This window comes from Stenella coeruleoalba (assembly GCF_951394435.1).
Source record: "Stenella coeruleoalba genome assembly, chromosome: X".
NCBI classification, from domain to species: domain Eukaryota; kingdom Metazoa; phylum Chordata; class Mammalia; order Artiodactyla; family Delphinidae; genus Stenella; species Stenella coeruleoalba.
In genome coordinates this window covers 13,842,982-13,862,201 of record NC_137152.1, presented here as the reverse complement: position 1 = coordinate 13,862,201, position 19,220 = coordinate 13,842,982, and the positions used below count along the sequence as shown (strand labels likewise).

The 19,220-nt window shown below is 40.4% G+C and overlaps 2 protein-coding genes and 1 long non-coding RNA gene across 11 annotated transcripts in view; 1 reads left to right on the top strand and 2 right to left on the bottom strand.

The window, feature by feature from the left end:
* Nucleotides 1-695: 695 nt before the first annotated feature.
* Nucleotides 696-13,833, bottom strand: SCML1 (Scm polycomb group protein like 1). 5 transcript variants are annotated; one of them, XM_079911697.1, is made up of 7 exons: nucleotides 13,637-13,833; nucleotides 10,628-10,776; nucleotides 8,994-9,071; nucleotides 5,759-5,863; nucleotides 4,878-5,370; nucleotides 3,446-3,597; nucleotides 696-2,153 (listed from the first exon to the last, which is right to left on the bottom strand). In XM_079911697.1, the coding sequence occupies exons 2-7, from the start codon at nucleotides 10,655-10,657 to the stop codon at nucleotides 2,001-2,003; spliced, it is 1,011 nt and encodes a 336-aa protein (XP_079767823.1). In that variant the 5' UTR covers nucleotides 10,658-10,776; nucleotides 13,637-13,833; the 3' UTR covers nucleotides 696-2,000. The 5 variants fall into 5 exon arrangements, with proteins under 5 accessions (XP_079767823.1, XP_079767824.1, XP_079767825.1 ...); XM_079911698.1 differs by having other exon boundaries at nucleotides 5,807-5,863; XM_079911699.1 differs by lacking the exon at nucleotides 8,994-9,071.
* A 165-nt stretch (nucleotides 13,834-13,998) lies between these two features.
* Nucleotides 13,999-19,220, top strand: part of LOC307180768 — a 97,327-nt gene continuing 92,105 nt past the window's right edge. The window contains exons 1-3 of the long non-coding RNA XR_013825779.1: nucleotides 13,999-14,239; nucleotides 14,462-14,550; nucleotides 17,335-17,388. This is a non-coding gene — a long non-coding RNA (uncharacterized lncRNA). The remainder of the gene's footprint in view (nucleotides 14,240-14,461; nucleotides 14,551-17,334; nucleotides 17,389-19,220) is intronic.
* Nucleotides 17,113-19,220, bottom strand: part of NHS (NHS actin remodeling regulator) — a 347,396-nt gene continuing 345,288 nt past the window's right edge. For all 5 annotated transcript variants that reach the window (XM_079911197.1, XM_079911200.1, XM_079911198.1 and 2 more), the window contains exon 9: nucleotides 17,113-19,122. In XM_079911197.1, coding sequence (XP_079767323.1) covers nucleotides 18,513-19,122 — 610 coding nt within the window. In that variant the 3' untranslated portion in view covers nucleotides 17,113-18,512. The remainder of the gene's footprint in view (nucleotides 19,123-19,220) is intronic.

Sequence of the window (19,220 nt, the reverse complement as noted above, 5' to 3'; positions counted from 1 at the left end):
CTGAGTGAACTGGTGAATATGGTTATAATTTTTATGGTTTTTGTCTGGAATATTACTGGTTTTGATCTGTGTTTTCCAGATATAGGGAAGTCCTTCCCCTCAAGTTAGTTTTGGGTAGAATGGAAACATTTTTCTCTTCTCTCTGCCTGGTCTCTCCAGACACTGGAGACTCTTGGGTTCTGAGCAGCCTTATCAGGTGAATGGGAAAGACTGTCTCCTGGCATGTGCAGGAATCACGATGTTTTAGGGATTCTCTAGAAGAGAGAAATCCACTGAGGTGCAGGCTAATGGCAGGCCTTTGGCATGGCTTTCCTGGCTTTGAGAGGCCTTTTGGGAATTCATTCTGAGACTACTTCTGAATTCCACCACAGCCAGTTAGGAGGACCCTATGTGGTCAATTGACCAGACTTAATTCTGTAAACAAATTTAGTCTTGATCTGGCTGTGTTTCATGGAGATGAGGGTAATTTTAGAGAGGAAAATTTGTTTCAGTGGATGTTAAATTCTAGTTCTGCTAATTGTCTGCATTAATGAAAGTTATTGTGTTAGCCATACTTTTGCCTTGATATTCAGGATGGAGAGAGAATTCTCTAGTGAAGTTGTCACAGAGTATAACTACTCACGACATGTATCACTGCTTGCTCTAAGTCTTCAAGCAAGTAAAATCAAATCTGAGGCTCTGACATTAATGGTTGCGGTTATTAAACTTTATTATATTTTAAAATCTAAAAACTGTAAAACATAGTATTTATACAAACACCTGAGGACTGTTGAAGTGGCACAGCATCTTCACACTGACAGTTTGAAAGGACAAGTTTAAATTAGAATCTTGTCTTATAAGACAAAAGAAATAACACGGACGAAAAAGCCCTTTAAATCATATACGCCCAGTAAATAGTTGCATTTGCTTATAAAGTACACTTGGTTTTCTAAAAAGAAAACGTACAATCTTACCCCTGGTGAACATCTTACTGGCATTTATAACAAATGGCTAATACAATTAGCACCATTTCTCATAGCTTATAACATTACACTAAATATTATACAATATAATGATGTAATAAATAAAGCAACAATGAACATGTTCCATGTGAAAGTTCTGATTTTTAAAATTAAAATGACAAATCAGAACTGATGCACCTTCCAAAGTTTAGTAGGATAAATGGCTCAGAAAGGAAATTAACTAGAAACATTGCACAAGACAGAACTTCCCTGTATGGAAACCCTGAAGTGTGAGCTGAGAGGTACCAGTGATGTCAAACGATGTGCATATGTTTTACAGAATAAAAAAACTCACTATATGTAGAGTTGATCTTCACCTCTGTGGAAGTGTAAAGTGCCATTTTAAATTAAAAAAGAAAAGATTTACTTGTGTGTATACTTCAGATACAGAACAAAATATAAATATGAAACAGTACCCATATGAGGAATAAACAGATAATAAAACACATGTTTAAAAAACTTGGACATAGGCATCTTCGTGGAGAGCTGTGAACAATGAATGCCTAGTTAAATGTTGAAGCTTAGACAAAATAAGGAAGTTTAAAAATAAAACATATTAATTGAAAAGAATATAGTCAGACTCCATCCAACCCACCCTTGTAGTGTAATATCTCTTGCATAAAATGACTATCTACCTTATAATTTTTTTCATTAGAGAACCCGTCAATCCCTCCCTGACTACTTTCCCCTTTGGGATTTGGCTGTTTTGGTTTTACATATAAACATTAACCAAAATCAAAGGTGTTTCTCTGTTTCCTGCATGAAGTGTAACTAACTATCTGTAAACTATGCAAGGAAAATAATGAAAAGATACAAAGAACAAAGCACCAGTTTGACTCTGCTAGTGCTAACATGTTAAATGGCTTCTAAAGGAGTAGCCTGGACTGTCCCAGGGTTCTGTGATTTTGGATACACTGTATTTTAGAGGAACCTTCTACACAACAAAAACTAAGGGCAGAGAGAAAAGGTGGCATTGGTCTCCCTAGAATTAAGTCCAATCTAATCTACACACTTTTTAAATTGTTGAGGTATCTTTCTGTCTTTAAGCATTTCAATGTAGTGGCGCAGCTTCAGAGCTGTCCCCAGCTTAAGCCCCATGTACTTCATCATCATGTCATTCTTGAGCAGTAGCAGAGCTTTCCCATCAATGTCCTACAGAGAGAAGGAAATTAAAATAATTAATAAAGCTTTCATACTTTATCAGAATGGTTCTTCCTTTCTATGTAAGAACATGTAACACCAATTAGAGGGCAGCTCAGTCCAGATGTATATTCTCTGAATATGCAACTGCTTGATGGAAACTATTAAAAATCTAATTTGTACAGTGAAGCATCACTTAATCATCTGTAAATTTGCTTCAAATTTTAAGAAAAAGGAAATTTAACCTAATATCTTAAAAACGTCCTAAGCATCAAACTACCTAATTTTAAATATCGTGTGTTGAACAAAATACTGCATAGCTGTGACAAAAAGTAAAAACTATGAATGGTAAAAATGAATTTCAGATGGTCATTAACTTTCTTAGAAGGGCTGGGAACATGAGTATGTCAGCTATAAGTGTGCTATACAGTGCTGTCTTAACACTGAAAGCTAATCAGTTGTCGGAAGCTAATTAGATGCTAAAAACTAATTACTGATTTTCTTACCATATTGAAAAGGGTACATCAGATATGTGGGCACTAATTTTATTCATTAGGAAACCCTATAAAAAACATTACTTGATAGTCACAAGGTATCCTCCAAATGTAAAAAAGAATTAATTGACCAAATGATGCTGCTGAAGCATATTATTTGGTTTTCACAAGTTCTGGTTTAAAAATAAAACTGTACTGAATCATACGTCACTGGCTGAAGGGACCTGAAATCCCTCACAGTACTGCCTTTGTCAGGTACCATCTATACATTTTCTACTAAGTAAAACTAGAAATTAAAGAAATTAGAATTTAAAATTTAGCCCATGATGTTACTTTGTAAATGGCGTAAGGGTATCAGCATTCCAAATCATCAATAACCATATAAGGTCAACAGAACTGAGCCAAATGGAATCAGTTGCTGGATTCATCGGGCATCGTAACAAGGAGGACAACCTGTCACAGCTGTGGTCACCCCTCCTACTCACGGTCCTGGGGCCGAGCAGGGAGCAGGTGGGGAGGAGGATCCTTGTAGCTGTTGTTAGAAAGGAGAGTGTGGCCATGCTGAATCATCTTCTCTTGAGAACTTGAAGACTTGTAGTATTTTAGGTACCCGGGTACCCATTTAAAGCACAGATCCAGCCTCCACCCTTTAAGGCTCTAACTTCGGGCAAAGTAAACTTTCTCGCATATGGAATAATCAGTTGATAGGGTTCCCCCACCATCCACACTAATCAGTATCCAACTGAAGGGCCTGCACAGAGGTCATTCAAAGTCATTACGGCAGGAAAACCGGATCAAAAGATACATTACATGTTGCATGAAGAGGTCGACGAGGGCACTTGATAACTGAGGATCTACGTATTTCAGAAACAGGATCACTTCATCCACAGACCAGGTTGAAGGGTCATCAGGGAGGCTCTGTTTGAGGATACCCGGGGCACTTCCAACTGGTGAACTTCGACCTTCAATGGGGGAAAAAAGACAAATCATACTTGACCTGATCATTATCCTGAAAGAAGAGATGTTAGGTAGGGAAGAAGTGTCTCATTCCTGGAACCTTGTGTGAAGTACCCCGGCACGGACCCAAGACTCCAAGGTAAAATCCAGGGAAAGCCTAGACAAAGATGACCTGAGGATGGCTACTCAAGAATGTCCCACCTGACCTCCCCCAAACAACAAAAGCAGCTTCGGAAGACACCTTAAAGCTTCAAAGATCATAAAACAGACTGAGCAATCTGAGGCCTCTTGGGCCACAGGCAAAATACAGCAAAAGATCTGTTACTTGGGTTAAATTAGGTTAATCTAAGATAACCTATTGCTCTCTTACTTTGAGAGAAATTCTTTGAAATGCTTAATCTCTGTCCTCTTGGTCTCTCCAGATGAGGTTTATTTTACTAGCTAATTGCAATGGAAATCCCCAGAATTTAGTTTTATAATTGCTTAAATTATTCACTTTAATCAGTGAATTTCAGTAACCCCCATTATCTTTGAGAACCAAATCAGTTCTTTACTGAATCTCTTCCATGGCTTTAAAATTAACATCTCTCAAGGCTTAAAGGTGTATCTGAATTTTGAAAACAACAAGACTTCTGCTCAGCTAGGTCAGAAGTAACTTTAACATTACACTGAATACCTCTTTCAAGTTTCACTGCATGGTAATAGATATTTTGGTTGAAGGTTTATGTTTAAAAAAGAAATAACGTGAGGCATGAAACAATTTAGGTGCTCATACCTCAAAACGTTTTAGGTGTGCCGTTCACTACGTTGTACTGAAACTTCTTTGTGTCCAGACAGGTACTCATTTACTCAGCCAGAGTGCTCGACTCCCTAGAGATAGCGTGTGGTAACGGAAGCGGCTTTTGTAATTCGCCGGACCGTCAACACAAATTTGACCTTAGTTCCTGTGAATTAGCCTAAAGTGTACCTTTTCTCTCCTGTCATCTGGGCTCTGGCCATTTTAGGAGCATTTTAATTATTTACACAGGGAAAGGGTAAAGAAACACAGAAGATAAAAAACTCACAATGGGATCATTATGAGTATTAGTGGAGAAGAGGCCTGTCCATTGACTGGCACAGTGCAGGCACATCACAGACACTCAAGAAGTCTTAGTCGTCGTTCAGAGTGCTGCCCCAAGCTAGCCCTCAAGATGGGAAACAAACAGCTTCCACAAGCTTGCATCAAGGGTGTTGAGGAATATAGGGTAAATAATGCTACTTGTAACATGTGTCAGTTCACACTCACCGAAGCTGGTCGGGACATAGAGAGGTGAGCCAGCACGGCTGAATCTACTGTTTTCCAGTAAAGCTGGGTAGGTCATCATGTCAGGGCTATGTGCTGGACTGCGTTCACTCTGGGTCAGCACGGTTGCAGGCTCGACCGCAGTGGACTGGGTGTCTAAGAAAAGACTGCGGGTGTTGTGGGCCTCTGGACTGGAGGAGCCCTGCGTGGGGTCCTGGGGCGAGTAGTACTCCTCGTAGGAACGCCTGCAGTAGGTGGAGGGGACCGTCGGGCTCAGGCTAAGGGATCGCTCCAGATCCAGAGGCACCGGGGACCCAAAAGGTGCTTCTAGAGGGTTGCTCTGGGAATCCTTTTCCGGCCTTTGTACTGGAATAGTGGGGCTATAACTTTTAGGGTAAGGCGATGGACAGAGACACCGCTTCTTCCTCATTTTCTGGTATCTGATCTTTTTAGAAAGCAGGTAATTATAATCTTTAAATGCATATCCGAGTGGCTTCTGAAATGACACAAACCCAGCATAAACCAACTGTGAGTGAGTGAAAGAAAAAAATAGTAAATACATCCATAATTACTTTCCATGGAAGATTGCTTTATATTATTAAAGATAAATGCTCTATTTTGATTACATGATTTCCTCTTCAACCCTACATTTTAATTGCACTTTATGTATTACGGTTACAAACATAAAAATACCCATTGTCGTACATTTCTCAAACCTAAACTTCAGCATTTTTCCGGCAGAGGTTTAGTCTCCCATCTGCTGCTACAGCAGGTATAGATCAGCCTTGCTTATCTCACAGTTATTAGTTCTCTCTCACTTCTGACTGGCATCTTTAGAAACCAGAGGTTTATTATAGTTTTGAAAATATTTTTATAACACTTACACGACTTTGCAACCATGACTTCACACGAAAATGCTTGATTTTTCTAACCTTTGCGTGCATGACATCAAGCTTCTTATCCAGTTTTTGAATAGCATCATAGATGACCTATTATAATACAGACTATTAGTAGTTTCTACTTCAAAAGGAAAGGAACATAAAAAATACCATTAAGCCAAAGTCAAAGTCTGAAAGTTTTCAAGCCGTCAGAAATCTCTTGTTTCCCACTTGATGCCTGGCTGTTGGGGACCCAGAGCCGAGCTGGCTGAGATAAGGCGCGCCAACCTCCCACTCAACTACTCCATGTCACACAGGCATTTTACGAAGCTTGAATACTGGGAAGTAAATGTACCACAATTCCTATAAGCCATCACATTTATGATGGAGTCATTTTACATCAAGGAAGGTGCTACTTTAGGAAAGAAATTTTCAAATCTTGGAAAGAGCCTCTTTCCATATAATGATGGTATAACCTAATAGGCAGTGAGGGGTCCACTCTGGAAAGAACAGTGAGCCAAATACAACAGATGTGACCTTTGGTTCAGAGTACTTTAAAGTCATGCAATTAACAATTAACCTTACAAAACCTTTGAGTACGCGACCCCTGTGTGCCAATCAAGTATGTGACTGATAAAACCGGAGAATTCTTGAAATACACAGAAATTTCATTCGGGCAAAAATACACTTAAAAGGCCAGAACCACTAATTACATCATTCATTCAAAGAAACATTTATTGAAGGCCTACCACCTGTGAGAACTACTTCGCTAGATGCTGGGAATGTGGACATTAAAAAGAAAAAAAAAGAAAAAGGAAGAAAAAAACAGCTCCTACCCTAAGGAACTCCCATTTTAGCTGGAGAGAGACAAGTAAAGAGACATGGTCAACAGAGAAAGTGATCGGCCGCCTGGAGCAGTGGATTTCAGTGTGCTCCATGGACCAGCAGCATCAACACCGTCCACGAGCTTGTTGGAAATGAAAAATCTCCCACCTCAGATCTACTGAATTGGGAACTCTGAGATCGAGGGCAGTGATCTGTGTTTTCACAAGCCCTCTAGGTGATTCTGATGCACGATGAAGCATGAGACCCACTGGCTCTCAGCCCTGAATAACTCGCACAGGCTCTAGGGGAACACAGTTGGGTTCAAGTTACTTAACTTCTCTGTTGTTCAATTTCCTTATAAATAGAATCGGGATGAAATCCTCTCTCAGTTCTGTTGAGGACAAAACAACGTGCTACAGTATTAATACCAACATAATAATAATAGTACATGATGACTGGTCTGATAGTGCTCAATCATCTATTAGTATTATTATTGCCACGATACAGATAAGAACAAGAGGCTAAGCGTGCACAGAAGAGCAAGACCTAATCCAGCCTGACAGTCGTGGCAGGATTTTCGAAGAAGGAGGTATCTGCGTTGAGAATGAAAAGATGAGAAGGTGTTCACTAGGTAGAGATGTACAGAGGAGCATACAGGGCAGAAGGAACAGTATATTCTAAAATACCCAACAAATTAGGAGTATGGGATTAACTGATATAAACTACTATACATAAAACAGATAAACAAGGATTTACGGTAGAGCACAGGGAATCATACCCCAAATCTTATAATAACCTATAATGGAATATAATCAGCAAAAACCCCGAATTACTATGCTCTACACCCGGAACTTACACAATATTACAAATCAGCTATACTTCAATAAAAAATAGTAAAACAGAAATTAAAAACACCCAAACAGAAAACAGGAAGTCAAATGTTTAGAAAGTGAACATAAATGACGATCGAAGAGCTGGGTTATGATGGGAAGGAGAGAGAGAGGATGACAGCTATAGAGGGATGGGAGGCAAAAAGAAGTGGTTTTTTTAAACCTGTGGGAGAATGACTACGCTGAGAGTGATGGAGACAGAGGCTGAAGACACAAGAGACAGAGGGATGAAGGGAGGTGTCTGAGCACAAGGAAAGAGGGTCAGATGCAGAAACCAGCAGAGGTGTTAGCCTTACAGAGGAAACACTTTTCCCACTCCAGTGGTCAGGAAGGAGGTCGTCAGAGATGGATCCAGGCAAGTGTGAGGGCTGTGGGGAGAGGAATCAGGACTTGGAGGGGATTTCTGCTCCACACCCTCCATTTTCTCCACGAAATAAGAGAACAGGATCGGGGTTGTCTGAGGATCACCAGTCCCCAGTGGAGGTCCTCCCCTCTGCTTCCCAGCCTGGACAGGGCTGGGGTTTTACTAAAGGGGGTGCTGGGCGAGGATTAAAAAATCTGGAAGTGCTGCACCGTGTGGTCTAGACTGGTAAGGGAAGGCGCCGAAGAAAGGAGGGAGCTAGCACATTAGGAGAAATGGAGCGCATCCCTTAGCTGTGACTTTGGAACCTGGGCACGTCTTAGCGGAGATACTCTATCCCAACACATCTTGCACAATCGCTCAGAAGGCCCTGGCAGAGCAGTGTCAACCCAGTTCATCGTGGATGCTGATGTAAAGCAAGCAGGGGGGAGCACTGCTCAAAAATCAGAACTCCCTACGTCATCCCTGCATTCCCACTCTCTGTACATCCTTCCCCGGAAGACAAGACACGTTCCCTTTAAGTATTCCACTGCTGTTCTCTATAATGATAAAGACTCCCATAAACATTTTTTACTTTTCAAAGTATGTTCATTATATTCAAGAAACTTTTTTATATGTTAAGAAACATGTATTTGTTTATAAATGTTCATTGCTTCTAGGGTATGCCGCTCACAAAATCCTTGATAATTACATACTTCTATCAATCTCCACCAACACGTCAATTTTTACAAAATCCCCTCAAAACTATGGAAGATAAACTCTTTAAAAAATGGTGGGCTGCCATTTTGTTTCAATTGAGATATCTTGACATGCATTTAGGCACATACTAAGTTTTATCCAAATCAGCCAATTTCCTTTAAAGATTTTGTAGGGGAAATTAATTCAGTATTGAGCAATTTAGATGAAGGAGACATAACTATTATACATTTCATCAGTTAAGGGCTTTTACAAAAGGCTATGAAACCTCCATATTGCTATTTCAAAACTTTCACCTGAAGATGCTATTCTAACTAGAAATTGTTTAAAAAAATCATCACAATGAGAGCGATAATCATAAGCAATTTGATACAGCAAAATTTCAATTGTCCACCTCTTTATATGATATAAAGAGAATTTAAGCTTAATATTTTAGAAAACTACATTTGAGAGATAGAACTTTTTGTACCTGGCAGTGAATAAGGACATTCAGAATTGTTTTTTGTTGCTCTTCGTTGCAGGATGTGTTAGACACGACACTTCCCTGCTGATATTTTAAAAATTGAGTAGTTAATACTTCACTTCTATGAAAGTTAAACTGAACAGTAAGTGGGGAAAAAACACTATTTATTTAACTTGCTTTTATTTTTCACCAGCTTTTCAAAGAGTTTCAGAAATATTAATCTAAAGCAGAGACAAAATAAAAAAACTCATGTTATTATGAGAATGAAGATGATCACTGCTAATTAAGAAAGGGATTAAGCAAAGAATTTATTATATCAGAAGGACGGAGGTTTAGAATTTTGCACTGAAAAAAATGAGTAAAAACTGCTCTGAATTTTCTACAAGGAAAAGAGGGAAGTGAAATGGTTAATTGCTCATTGTCTAATGAAAGGAATCAGACAAATTCAGGAGAGACTAATATTTTCTTGAGTGTGAGTTTACAGGAAGTCTATGAAGAATTTTTTCTTTAAAGTGGTTAAGTGTTAATATATTTGGCAAATGGCAATTAACATTACTTACATTATTGAAATATGCAGTATTTGGTTCATATGCATAAAGAACAGTGTTATCATCATCATAAGTAGAGATTCGTGTTCTTATCTAAGGAAAATTTATTAATAAATGAAAAGGAAGGATGATAGAACTTAAAAACTGAGGACTTCAATTTCACTTTCGAGAAGCTCCAAAAGCCAATTTGTGATATCAAGGGACCTTTGTAAATACTATGACTATAGGAAAAGATGTCCTTGCAAAACTGTTTTCTCATTAACTTAACCACACTTAAGACATCGTTTTCCTCTTGTGTACCTCAGGGTAGAAAGACTATTCTTCTAGTAATTTGGCAGCAGAACTGCTGTAAAAGCAAGTATTTCTAACTACAAAGAATCCTGTTCATGGCTTTTGATTTTTAAATAGACCAACAGTACCACTCTGTGGACAAAATAGGAAACACTTAAGCACCTATCTTTTTTTTTTTTTTTTTTTTCCCTGTACTTGGAGGCTTGTGGGATCTTAGTTCCTCCACCAGGGATAGAATGTTGGAGTCCGAAGCACTGAACCACCAGGGAATTCCCCACACCTATGTTTCTTGATAAATTAATCTCTAAATCACCTAAAACATTTTGGGGGGAATAAGACAGTGCATAAATAAGTAAATAGACAGTAAACAGCCATTACATTTCACTTAATAACTCTTTATTCTAAGAATGGATTATGAACTATAGGAATAATTTTAAACCTACATAGAAGTATGTATGTCTGTTTCAAAAGACAAAATAATGTGGAATTGGGCTATATATTAATACTTATAAAAATATACCATGTTACCTTTGTATAGCTATGCTTTGTATAGGTATGCTTTGCAAAGTGCTTTCACATAATTATGTGAAAAGAGTCAGAAAAAAAAGGACTCTTGGTAGGTAGTTAAAATTTAAAAACTTGCACACAAATGTTCATAGCAGCTTTATACATCAGTGTCCAAAACTCATGAACTGTATATTTACAACCTCTGCATTTCACTGTACAAAATTCAATTCAATTTAGAAAAAAATAGAACACAATGAAAAGAACAAAGACAGATTTTCAATTTGAAATACAAACCACATCGACTTCACTGGAGCAGCTAGACATCTTTTTTGTGCAACCAGAGCAACTCCGCTTTCTCTGAGTTGGGCCTAATTATTTTTAAACTTGCTGGAGGGTTATTTGCGAAACTCCTTGGTCCCGTAGGACTGGTAAATCTTCAATTCCTGAAAAGCAACGCATAAAAAAGTTACTTCACCCACTTACTGCCTTAATAAACTTAACATGGATATGTTCTCAGAATACCAACTCAAGTTGAATTGGAGTCCTGGCTGAAGTTTAGAGAGCGACAAAATGAGAATTCTTCCGTTAGTGATTTAGAATAAACCTTTAAAAAGTGAAGGGTTTTATTGCCCACGCGTAGGAATAAGAATCCAGATCGAACACATTTCCAAATTGTGAAGCGGATGCTCCACAACCTAAAGGCTACAGAGTAAGTGCTGGAGACAAATGAACAACAGAGCATGAGTCCTAACTGCTTTGGTCAAGGAGCTCCGAAGCTTTTTACTCAGGGAGACTGCGGGCCTCCAAATGTGAGTCAGGAGTCTCTTGTGGCTTGGGCCGCCCACCACGGTGCGGCCTGGAGAGACCACTAAAGACATCGCCTCCTCCCCTGCTCGGTGAAAACTGGGTGAGATTACGTCTAAGGTCATTTCAGTGCTAAGATTATGATTGCTTCCGTAGTTAAATTTTAAATTAAACTTAAAGGACTGTATGTGAAAAATAAGCCAAAATCTCTTCTAGAATTACGTAGGCTCGGTTATGGTTCTGAGTCATTCATCTCTGCCACCAGGAGGACGTTGAGTGCAATGCTGTCATATCATATCTCGTAGTAGATTTGAACGCTGGCATCACAGTACTGGGAGGGGCGTTAATGAGAGAGCTAGGTTCCCTTTATCCATCCTGAGCCAGGGCAGGAATGAGAGGCAGAATGAAGGGAAAAGTAACTCTCAAGTTAGACAAATGCAGTCTAATAATGTGGAATAAATTCAAGTTATTAAATACCTCCAATTTGAGCTGTAACTTGAACCAAATTTTACTTTTTTAGACTATGTTTATTTTTTCTGATTATACAACTAATACAAGTTATGAATACTTAAACTGGTGTTTTCATACAAAGGAAGACTACACAGCTATGAGAATAAACCAATTATTGCTACACACAACGAGGAGGACGCATCTCAGGAATCTCAAAACTACAACCTTGAGTAAAAGCCAGACCCAGAAAAGAATACAGTGTATGAGCTCAAAAAGAGGCAAAAGTAAAAGAAGTCTTTCTAAATTAATAACTTTAGATATACCATAGTCACTTCAACTTCTTCGTTTCCTATCTTGCAAATAGGCCATGATTTATTTAACTAGTCTCAAGTCATGGATATTCAAAAGTCACTCCTCAAGTCTTGCTCTTACAAAGAACAGTGCAGAGCAGGCTCCCACCTCTACCTGAACTCACACAGAAAGAGAATAGTGAGTTAAAGTTTCCCAACTCTAGGGACCATTTCTTATACTCTGACTGTATTTCTAACAACTTTGTTTTAGAGATTTAAATATATAATTTTTCTTTAAATTTGAACTATGCCACAAAGTATAGATAATAGCATCTAACAGAGTTTACTGCTTACTCTGTGTCAGGCAATGTTCTAAGCACGTGATGTATGTTAATTCATTTGGCATTCCTGACAACCCTACAGGGCAGGCTCTATTATCATACCCATTTTCCTTAAGAGAAAACTGAGGCAAAGAGACTTTAAGTAACCTACCCAGGTCTCATAGTAAGTAGTGCAGTACGACTCCAGAGCCTATGCGCTTTACTTCTTCATTATTAAAATCACCTGGAATCCCTTTTCGACCAAGAACAAAAGAAAATCCAGAACTCCCACCATGGCCTACAAGGTCTTTACAGTCAGGTGCCTCCACACTGCTCAGAGGTCACCTCTTATCACTTGTCCCTTTGCTCTAAGCCTAAGATACTTACTAGCTGGCCTTTTATATACAAAGTTTGCCAACCATTGTTAGAGACTCTGACAGACAGTTCCCTAATGGCTTAATTACAATGCTGCTAAAACTCGGCAAGAACCACTACTCGGCAAAACAGGGCAGATTGCAGTAGCCAGACCCCTCCGCATTTTTTTTTTTTAAACAAGACCGTGTCAATACACGGATCACTTTCTAAAAATCCTGTCAGGACTCTCTAAAGCATCCGTATCAAACTTCAGCGGCTACAGAGTCGGTCAGACCGGGGGGGGGGGCGGGGGGGGGATAATGCCGTCCAAACTGCATCCCCATCACCCATCAGGGAATCGAGCCCATGCCGTGCTTTATAAAACACCGTGCAGAAAAGTTGCTCGTTAAATCACGATTTGTAAACATTAAGCCAGTTTAAAACTCTAGAGCAGTTCGACTTCAGGGAGAGCCAGGTAAAGGGGGGGCAGCGATCCCCAAGAGACGAAGATACCAACTACCGTGCTCAATCCACGTCTTTACTTCGTTTAGCCTCGCGTACGTATTTACAACCGTGAAGCTGCACTCTCTTAGATCAATCGCGGTTACCAGCAAAGCCTCAGAATCAACGTTTGCACCTCAAAAAATGTTACAACGAACCAACTCGCTAGTTGATAGATTTTCCAAACTCAAAATTCTGACAAGTCTGAGAGCCTTGGTCGTTCGTCGCCCCCTCACCCACCAAGGAAGAGAAAGGACGAAAAAGGATCAGCTCTTAGAAAGTCGGCACAAACCACTCAATAAGGGGCCACATCTCAAGCGCCTACGCGCTGGCATCCCGGGAGGGGCGGTGGGAACCACTCCGAATCATCCCAAGCCACCCCAACTGCACTGCGGCTGAAACTCCAGAGTAGACTCGGTCTTTCCGAAAAGGCAAACCCTTTCTCTTCCCTCAGGCAAACCCTCCTCCCCCGCCACCCCGCTCCGGAGCGCCACAGCCGTGAAGTAAAATCCCTCCCCACCTGCTTCAGGCGCACATCGAAGACAAGAAAGTTCAAAGGGAAGAAAAAGTGTCACCTGACAGACCTTTGCTGGCGCAGAGCCCGCCAAATCGGCCTCCGGAGGGCGCCGGACGCAGGTAGCAACGGACGACGGTGCCTCCGCCCGGGCGGCAACCACTGTAATGGTTACCAATGCCTCAAACGTTCCTCGCGCCGGAAGTACGGCGCGCTCCCGTGACGCGCCGGCCGCGAGCCCCACGGAAGCTGAGGCGCAACGCTCGTACCTGTGAGCACCCGAATGCTTAGGTTCCCACGCGCGCAGCCGGTCGCTGACCAATCAGCGGCCGCTACAAGACACGCCTGGGCCGTCAGCCGACCAATCCAGCGGACCTCTGAGCCGTTGCAGGGGAGCGGGCGTCGCTAGAGCGACTGCCAAGGGGAGAGTCTTTGGTTTCCTCGGGGCGGCCGCACTTCCGGCCTCCGAGCCCCTGTAGCTTGGCGTTGTTCGCGGGGGCCGGTGGGATCGGAACCCCGTGCTAGACTGAAAGCACGAGCCTCTAAGGCTGAGAGGGGTTTAGTGCGGTTGTGCAGGAGCGCCGGCGCGCGCGACTTTTTCTGTGTTGGAGCGGGTTTAAGGAGGCGGCTCTGGGGGGGTGAGGCGTTTAGGTGCGTGGCCTCCCCACTCTCGGTTAGTTCTTTGAAGCTTTTTTTTTTTTATTGTAATTCCCCCCTTTTCCTCCTCCTTCCCCGTCCCTCTGTGACGCACCCCAGACGTCGACATTGACTCAATTCTAGGCGTGCACGTCAGTGCTGGAGTTCGAAGGGGGAGGGAGCGGGAGCGGGGCTTTAGCAATTGTGGTTTGGTACATACCGGGAAAAGTTATTTTAAAAAGTTGTTATCTCTCCACAGGGTGAGGTAACACAGACCTTGGAGCCAGATTTGCTGGGTTTGTACCCCAGCCCCAACAGTTAAGCGCTCTGTGGCTTTGGGCAACTCAGGTAAATGGCTCTGTGCTTCAGTTTCCCCATCTGTAAAATGGGCACAACGTGGGGGGGGGTGCTTCATGAGTTAGAGTAGGCAAAGCACTTAGAACAGTATCTGGCACCTAAGTTTGCGTAATAAAGGGTACATGACATTACTTAGTGGCACATCGAGGTTATTCATCTGAGGAAGGAGGCACAGTCTGAGTAATTATCAGAAGCAAAGCAGGTAACTTTAAAGTAAAGCCATAAATATTTTTCTGGCCTGGAGAGGTACAGGAAAGTATACTGGACACTGGAAATGTATTCTTTCTTCTCTCAAATACAAAGCGAGATCGGAGCCGGTTACAGAGATAGTATTCATTATTATCGTTATTATTTTGCTCATACTTTTGCCATAGCAGTTCCCCTCCCATATGTCCAGACCGCTATAAAACACTTGCCGTTTGTTAAACCCCAGGAGTGCAATTACATAGCAATGAAGAGAGCAGCCAGTTGTTTAATTGCAGTCACGTTTATTTGCAGTTTCTATACACACTTTCTAGGTAATCAAACTTTTCTGGTACATTTTTTTTGAGAGGGGTTCACAATGAAACTGTCACCATTTTTACTAAAAATAAATACAAGACTTAAAGTGTTGCACAGCTCTAAAATATACAAAGGCTTGAATTGAATGTAAACGTTGAAAACATCTTACAAAAGAAACCGTTTTTGCAACGATTTAAAAAGTTCATATTTACAGATATTACAAAAATACAAAATGGAGGCAAGTCCATAAACCATTGTCTTTCGGCCAGCATGAACTGGTTCTAGTACCAAAAGAGTTACACTGTAACCTTCCTCATAGTTGTAAATCTTTGTCATGATCTAGTTCTTTCAGTCTGCCACCACTGCAGCAAATGTACTCACTGAACTTTGGCAAGAGCAAACAGTGTGTTTTGTTTGCTGCAACTGGTCCGTGTCCTCTACTTAGCCAAAAAAAATAAAAAAATCAGGAAAAAAAATTTCCCCCACACAACATAGACATGTTGTATAAACACAAAAGAAGAAAAAATTAGCATCAGTGCAAACAACAGAAGAAAAGTTTGGGTTGATGTTGTTCACAATACCTAATGTGTGTACTCTGCTTTAAGACGGCAGTGATGTCGAAGACAACCCTCTAAATCTTGGTCTTATGTGCTACGTGATAAAGCCATGTAGAATTACTAAGGAATTTCTTGCCTTTTTTTTTTAACTCAGTTTGTTACTCAATACTCTTTTGCACAGTGAATTTTAAATCCATCTTTATCTGGGTTTTTTTTTTAAATCTATGAAATATAAAATAGAGAAACTCTGCTATAAATTTTTAGAGTAAACAAAATAAGTAAAACTATATTCTAAGGGTTAGTTCTGTGATCATTACATATAGAAGGTCTCTTATTGCCTCACAATTCAAGTCAATATGTATTTTAAAATATATATAGTACCATTACTTAAATTAATGTCAATAATAAGGTGACATATTTGTTAAAGCCAATTTGTGTGTTTTCTGTTCAAGATTTAGAATCACTTTTAAAGCCTACATACCTTTCTTTACGCTTAAAAAACCCCTAACTACACAAAAGCCGTACTGCAAACGAGCTGCTTTTATGAGAATTACAAAAAATCACCTATTGTGACTGGAAATGACTTTTTTTTATTGCATTTGTCTAAAAACCTTACTTTTAAAAGTTTGCCAAGTGTACTTTTCAAAGTATGAGAAAAAGTTATTCATGTTCCCATGTGGTGTCAAACCATGCTGGTTTTCTTAACTAATGGGTTCCAATGAGAAATGATGGTCCATTTTTTTCAAACCCCCAAACATTTTTCTTTTAGTAAAAGGTATAACACTTCGTAAATGTTCAAATGTACGCTTTACCAGGTAGCTTATCTATCCCTGCACACGCACGCGCGCGCGCACACACACACACACACACACACACACACACATTCTCCCTCCTCTACCCCGCCACCCCCAGCACCCATTTTACATACGAGGATGACAAGAAATTGAGAAACACAACTTGATAGTGAAAACAAATAGGAGAATAAACCAGACATTTTTTTTTTCTTTCCAAAGAAACAAACAAAAACCCAACAGCAATCAGATTCTGTAATTCTCACTCTGTAACATCTTAAAAAGTGTTTCTATTGAAAGATAGCATCTTCTTAGACCAGGCTTTCTCCTTCATATTGCATGAACTAAACCAAAACCACAAACCCCCTTTCACACATCCTACTTTCCCAAATACCACTTGCATAAGCTTAAAGCCAGCTGCTTATCAATTTCTTGGTAACTCTGGTATGTTCTATCACTCTAATCACATTCTATTCTTTTATATAGGCCGTATTCCTTCTTAGTTCTCTACTTTCTACCTTCTCCCATTCAAAACATTCCAAGTACATAGCTGCTCATATTTCCGACATATCATTTCATACAGTATCAGTTCATGTCAAAATCACAGGTGTAAAACCCATTTGCAGATTTCAACTTGTAACTACATTTTTTTTTCAGTTTTAAGACAAGAAAATTCAAGTAATTCAGCTTGTTTCCCTGCCTTCATTTTATCAGAGCACTTGCCCTGACATTTCCTTTCCCACCCACCACCCTCCCCTTTTGCCATCAAGCAGATAGAGTAAAATCAGACAAAAACTCAGTTATATGTAGCATTGTGAACCAGAGCTGCTCCCCATTCCCATTTTAACAGTGAATTTAAATAATGCATATACACATACCTATTTCCCAACTACGTTGTTCACAGTGTCATTTCTGTTAATTTTTAGGTAGCATGGATCTCATCAGCACAGAGAGAAAGCTTCACTGAAAACTCATTGCAGGTACTTACTGATAAATCCACAGCTCTGTGGCATGCTTATGTTTTATTTTCGTTCGTTAAAGAACCTGGAGCTAATTGCTCAACTGTTTAAGGAGTTTAAAGATTCTAGTCCTCAGATTAGGACTGTTTATGTCCCCAGTAGTGTAATAGAAAACATAACCTAAAATTAACTACTGTTTTCCCTACTCATTCTCTTTAAAGCAATCCACTGAAAAATTGAAGTTTAAAGGACACTGTCAAGTGCTGTTGTTCAGGGCTTTATGTTGAGAATGATGATTTCTCTCACTGATTTTTTTTTTTTTAAATCAAAAGCATGCTTTTCATTCTGTCCAAATTGCCACATGGCAAATCACAGCCACGTGTTACCAGTAGTTTGTTTGGTGCTGCAGTTTGTCACAAAAATGGTTAAGTCTGAATTCATTATTTTCAATTAATCACATTTCACTATATGACCTCAAGATTTCCTTTATTTCACCAGTTTAAAATTCATATTTTGAGGTTTATCACTCAGAAATCATATTGGTGGACATTTAAATATGGTATTTGATACGAAAATGGTATTCACAGAATACAGTTATTACACTTTATTTGTTGTGTTCTATAAGCAGTTGGTGTGGTAGATAATTGGCCACATGTCCACTCGTCATCCATAAATCTATTTACACATTTTTATCAAAAATATGGTATTTACATGTGTGTAGTTCTTCTAAATTTTGCTTTAGTTCATTTTAATGTAAAAATATACCGAACCTCCAGAGTATTTCATCCTCTTAAGAATTATGACAGTGAGGGCTTTGTTTTCTGAATAGGCAGCTCTGGGAAAACTTTTTCTAGGTTTCATGAAAAGCAGACATTTTCAAATTCTCTATTATCAAAAGGAATGAGATTGGGTAAATCAAACTACCCTAAAGAAAAATATGAAAGACAGTGCAGCTACTTAAAAATATGGAAAATAATCAAGAAAGACCAAACCACCTTCCATTTCCCCAGCAAATATTTAGGAACTTGTTGGTAAGCGTGATGGTACCCCACCATGTGCTGACTTCTCCCCAGTCTTCCGTTCTGTTCCTCCATCCTCATACGACTAAGGTTTTGGCCTTTGACAGCCAGCCTGGCGTGGACCACCTATGTTGAGCTCTGGGAGGATCGGTCATCATGTGGACTCCCATCGGAATTTTCTGTCTCGCCTTCGGAGATGGCCTGCATGGGCGCGTTGTACAGCCTGCAGCGGACACTGTAGCGGCTGCTGCTGGCCGCAGGGGGAGCCCGGGAACGTCCAACCCTTGCCGATGCCGGGGTGGCAAAGTTCTTTGAGGAGAAACCTTCTGCATTAACCCGTGGGGAGCACGGAGAGAGGGGGGACAGCGCTTCAGTTCCCGGTGCCCCCTGATGGGCCTCATGGGTGCTTTGGGGGGACTCGGCTGTGAGTTCCCCAGGAGGTTTGGGCAGGATGGGACTCTTCAGGATCTCAGTAGCAGACATGCGGTAACTGGAATCCGAGCGGCTGCCTTTCTTGAGGAGTAGTAGCTTAAACTCTTCATTCGATGTGTTGGACTTTTTGGCATTTCGGTAGATGAGGCCAGGAGACCGCTGGCTGTTTGGGGTGGTCACATTGCTGTTGGTTGAGGTGACAGAACCAGCACTGTTGCTGCTACTGCTGCCCAGGGAAGCTCTAGATTTACTTCGAACAGACATGTCCCCAGAATCTTTTCTTCCAAGTACTTTCCTCTTGGACCTTTCAAGAAAAGGAACAATCTCAGTCCACATACACTTTAATGAAACTAAAAGTGTTACGTCACACTCAGCCATCTCCTTAAAGAGCAGTTTGTTGTA

Excerpts from the sequence above, each read along its gene's own strand:
- SCML1 (XM_079911697.1), bottom strand. The coding sequence starts at position 10,657 with ATGTCTAGCTGCTCCAGTGAAGTCGATGTG. Across the intron at positions 5,864-8,993 it reads ATGTCCTTATTCACTGCCAG|GTCATCTATGATGCTATTCA; the intron begins GTACAAAAAGTT and ends GTATTATAATAG. Across the intron at positions 5,371-5,758 it reads AGTCATGGTTGCAAAGTCGT|AAGCCACTCGGATATGCATT; the intron begins GTAAGTGTTATA and ends GTGTCATTTCAG.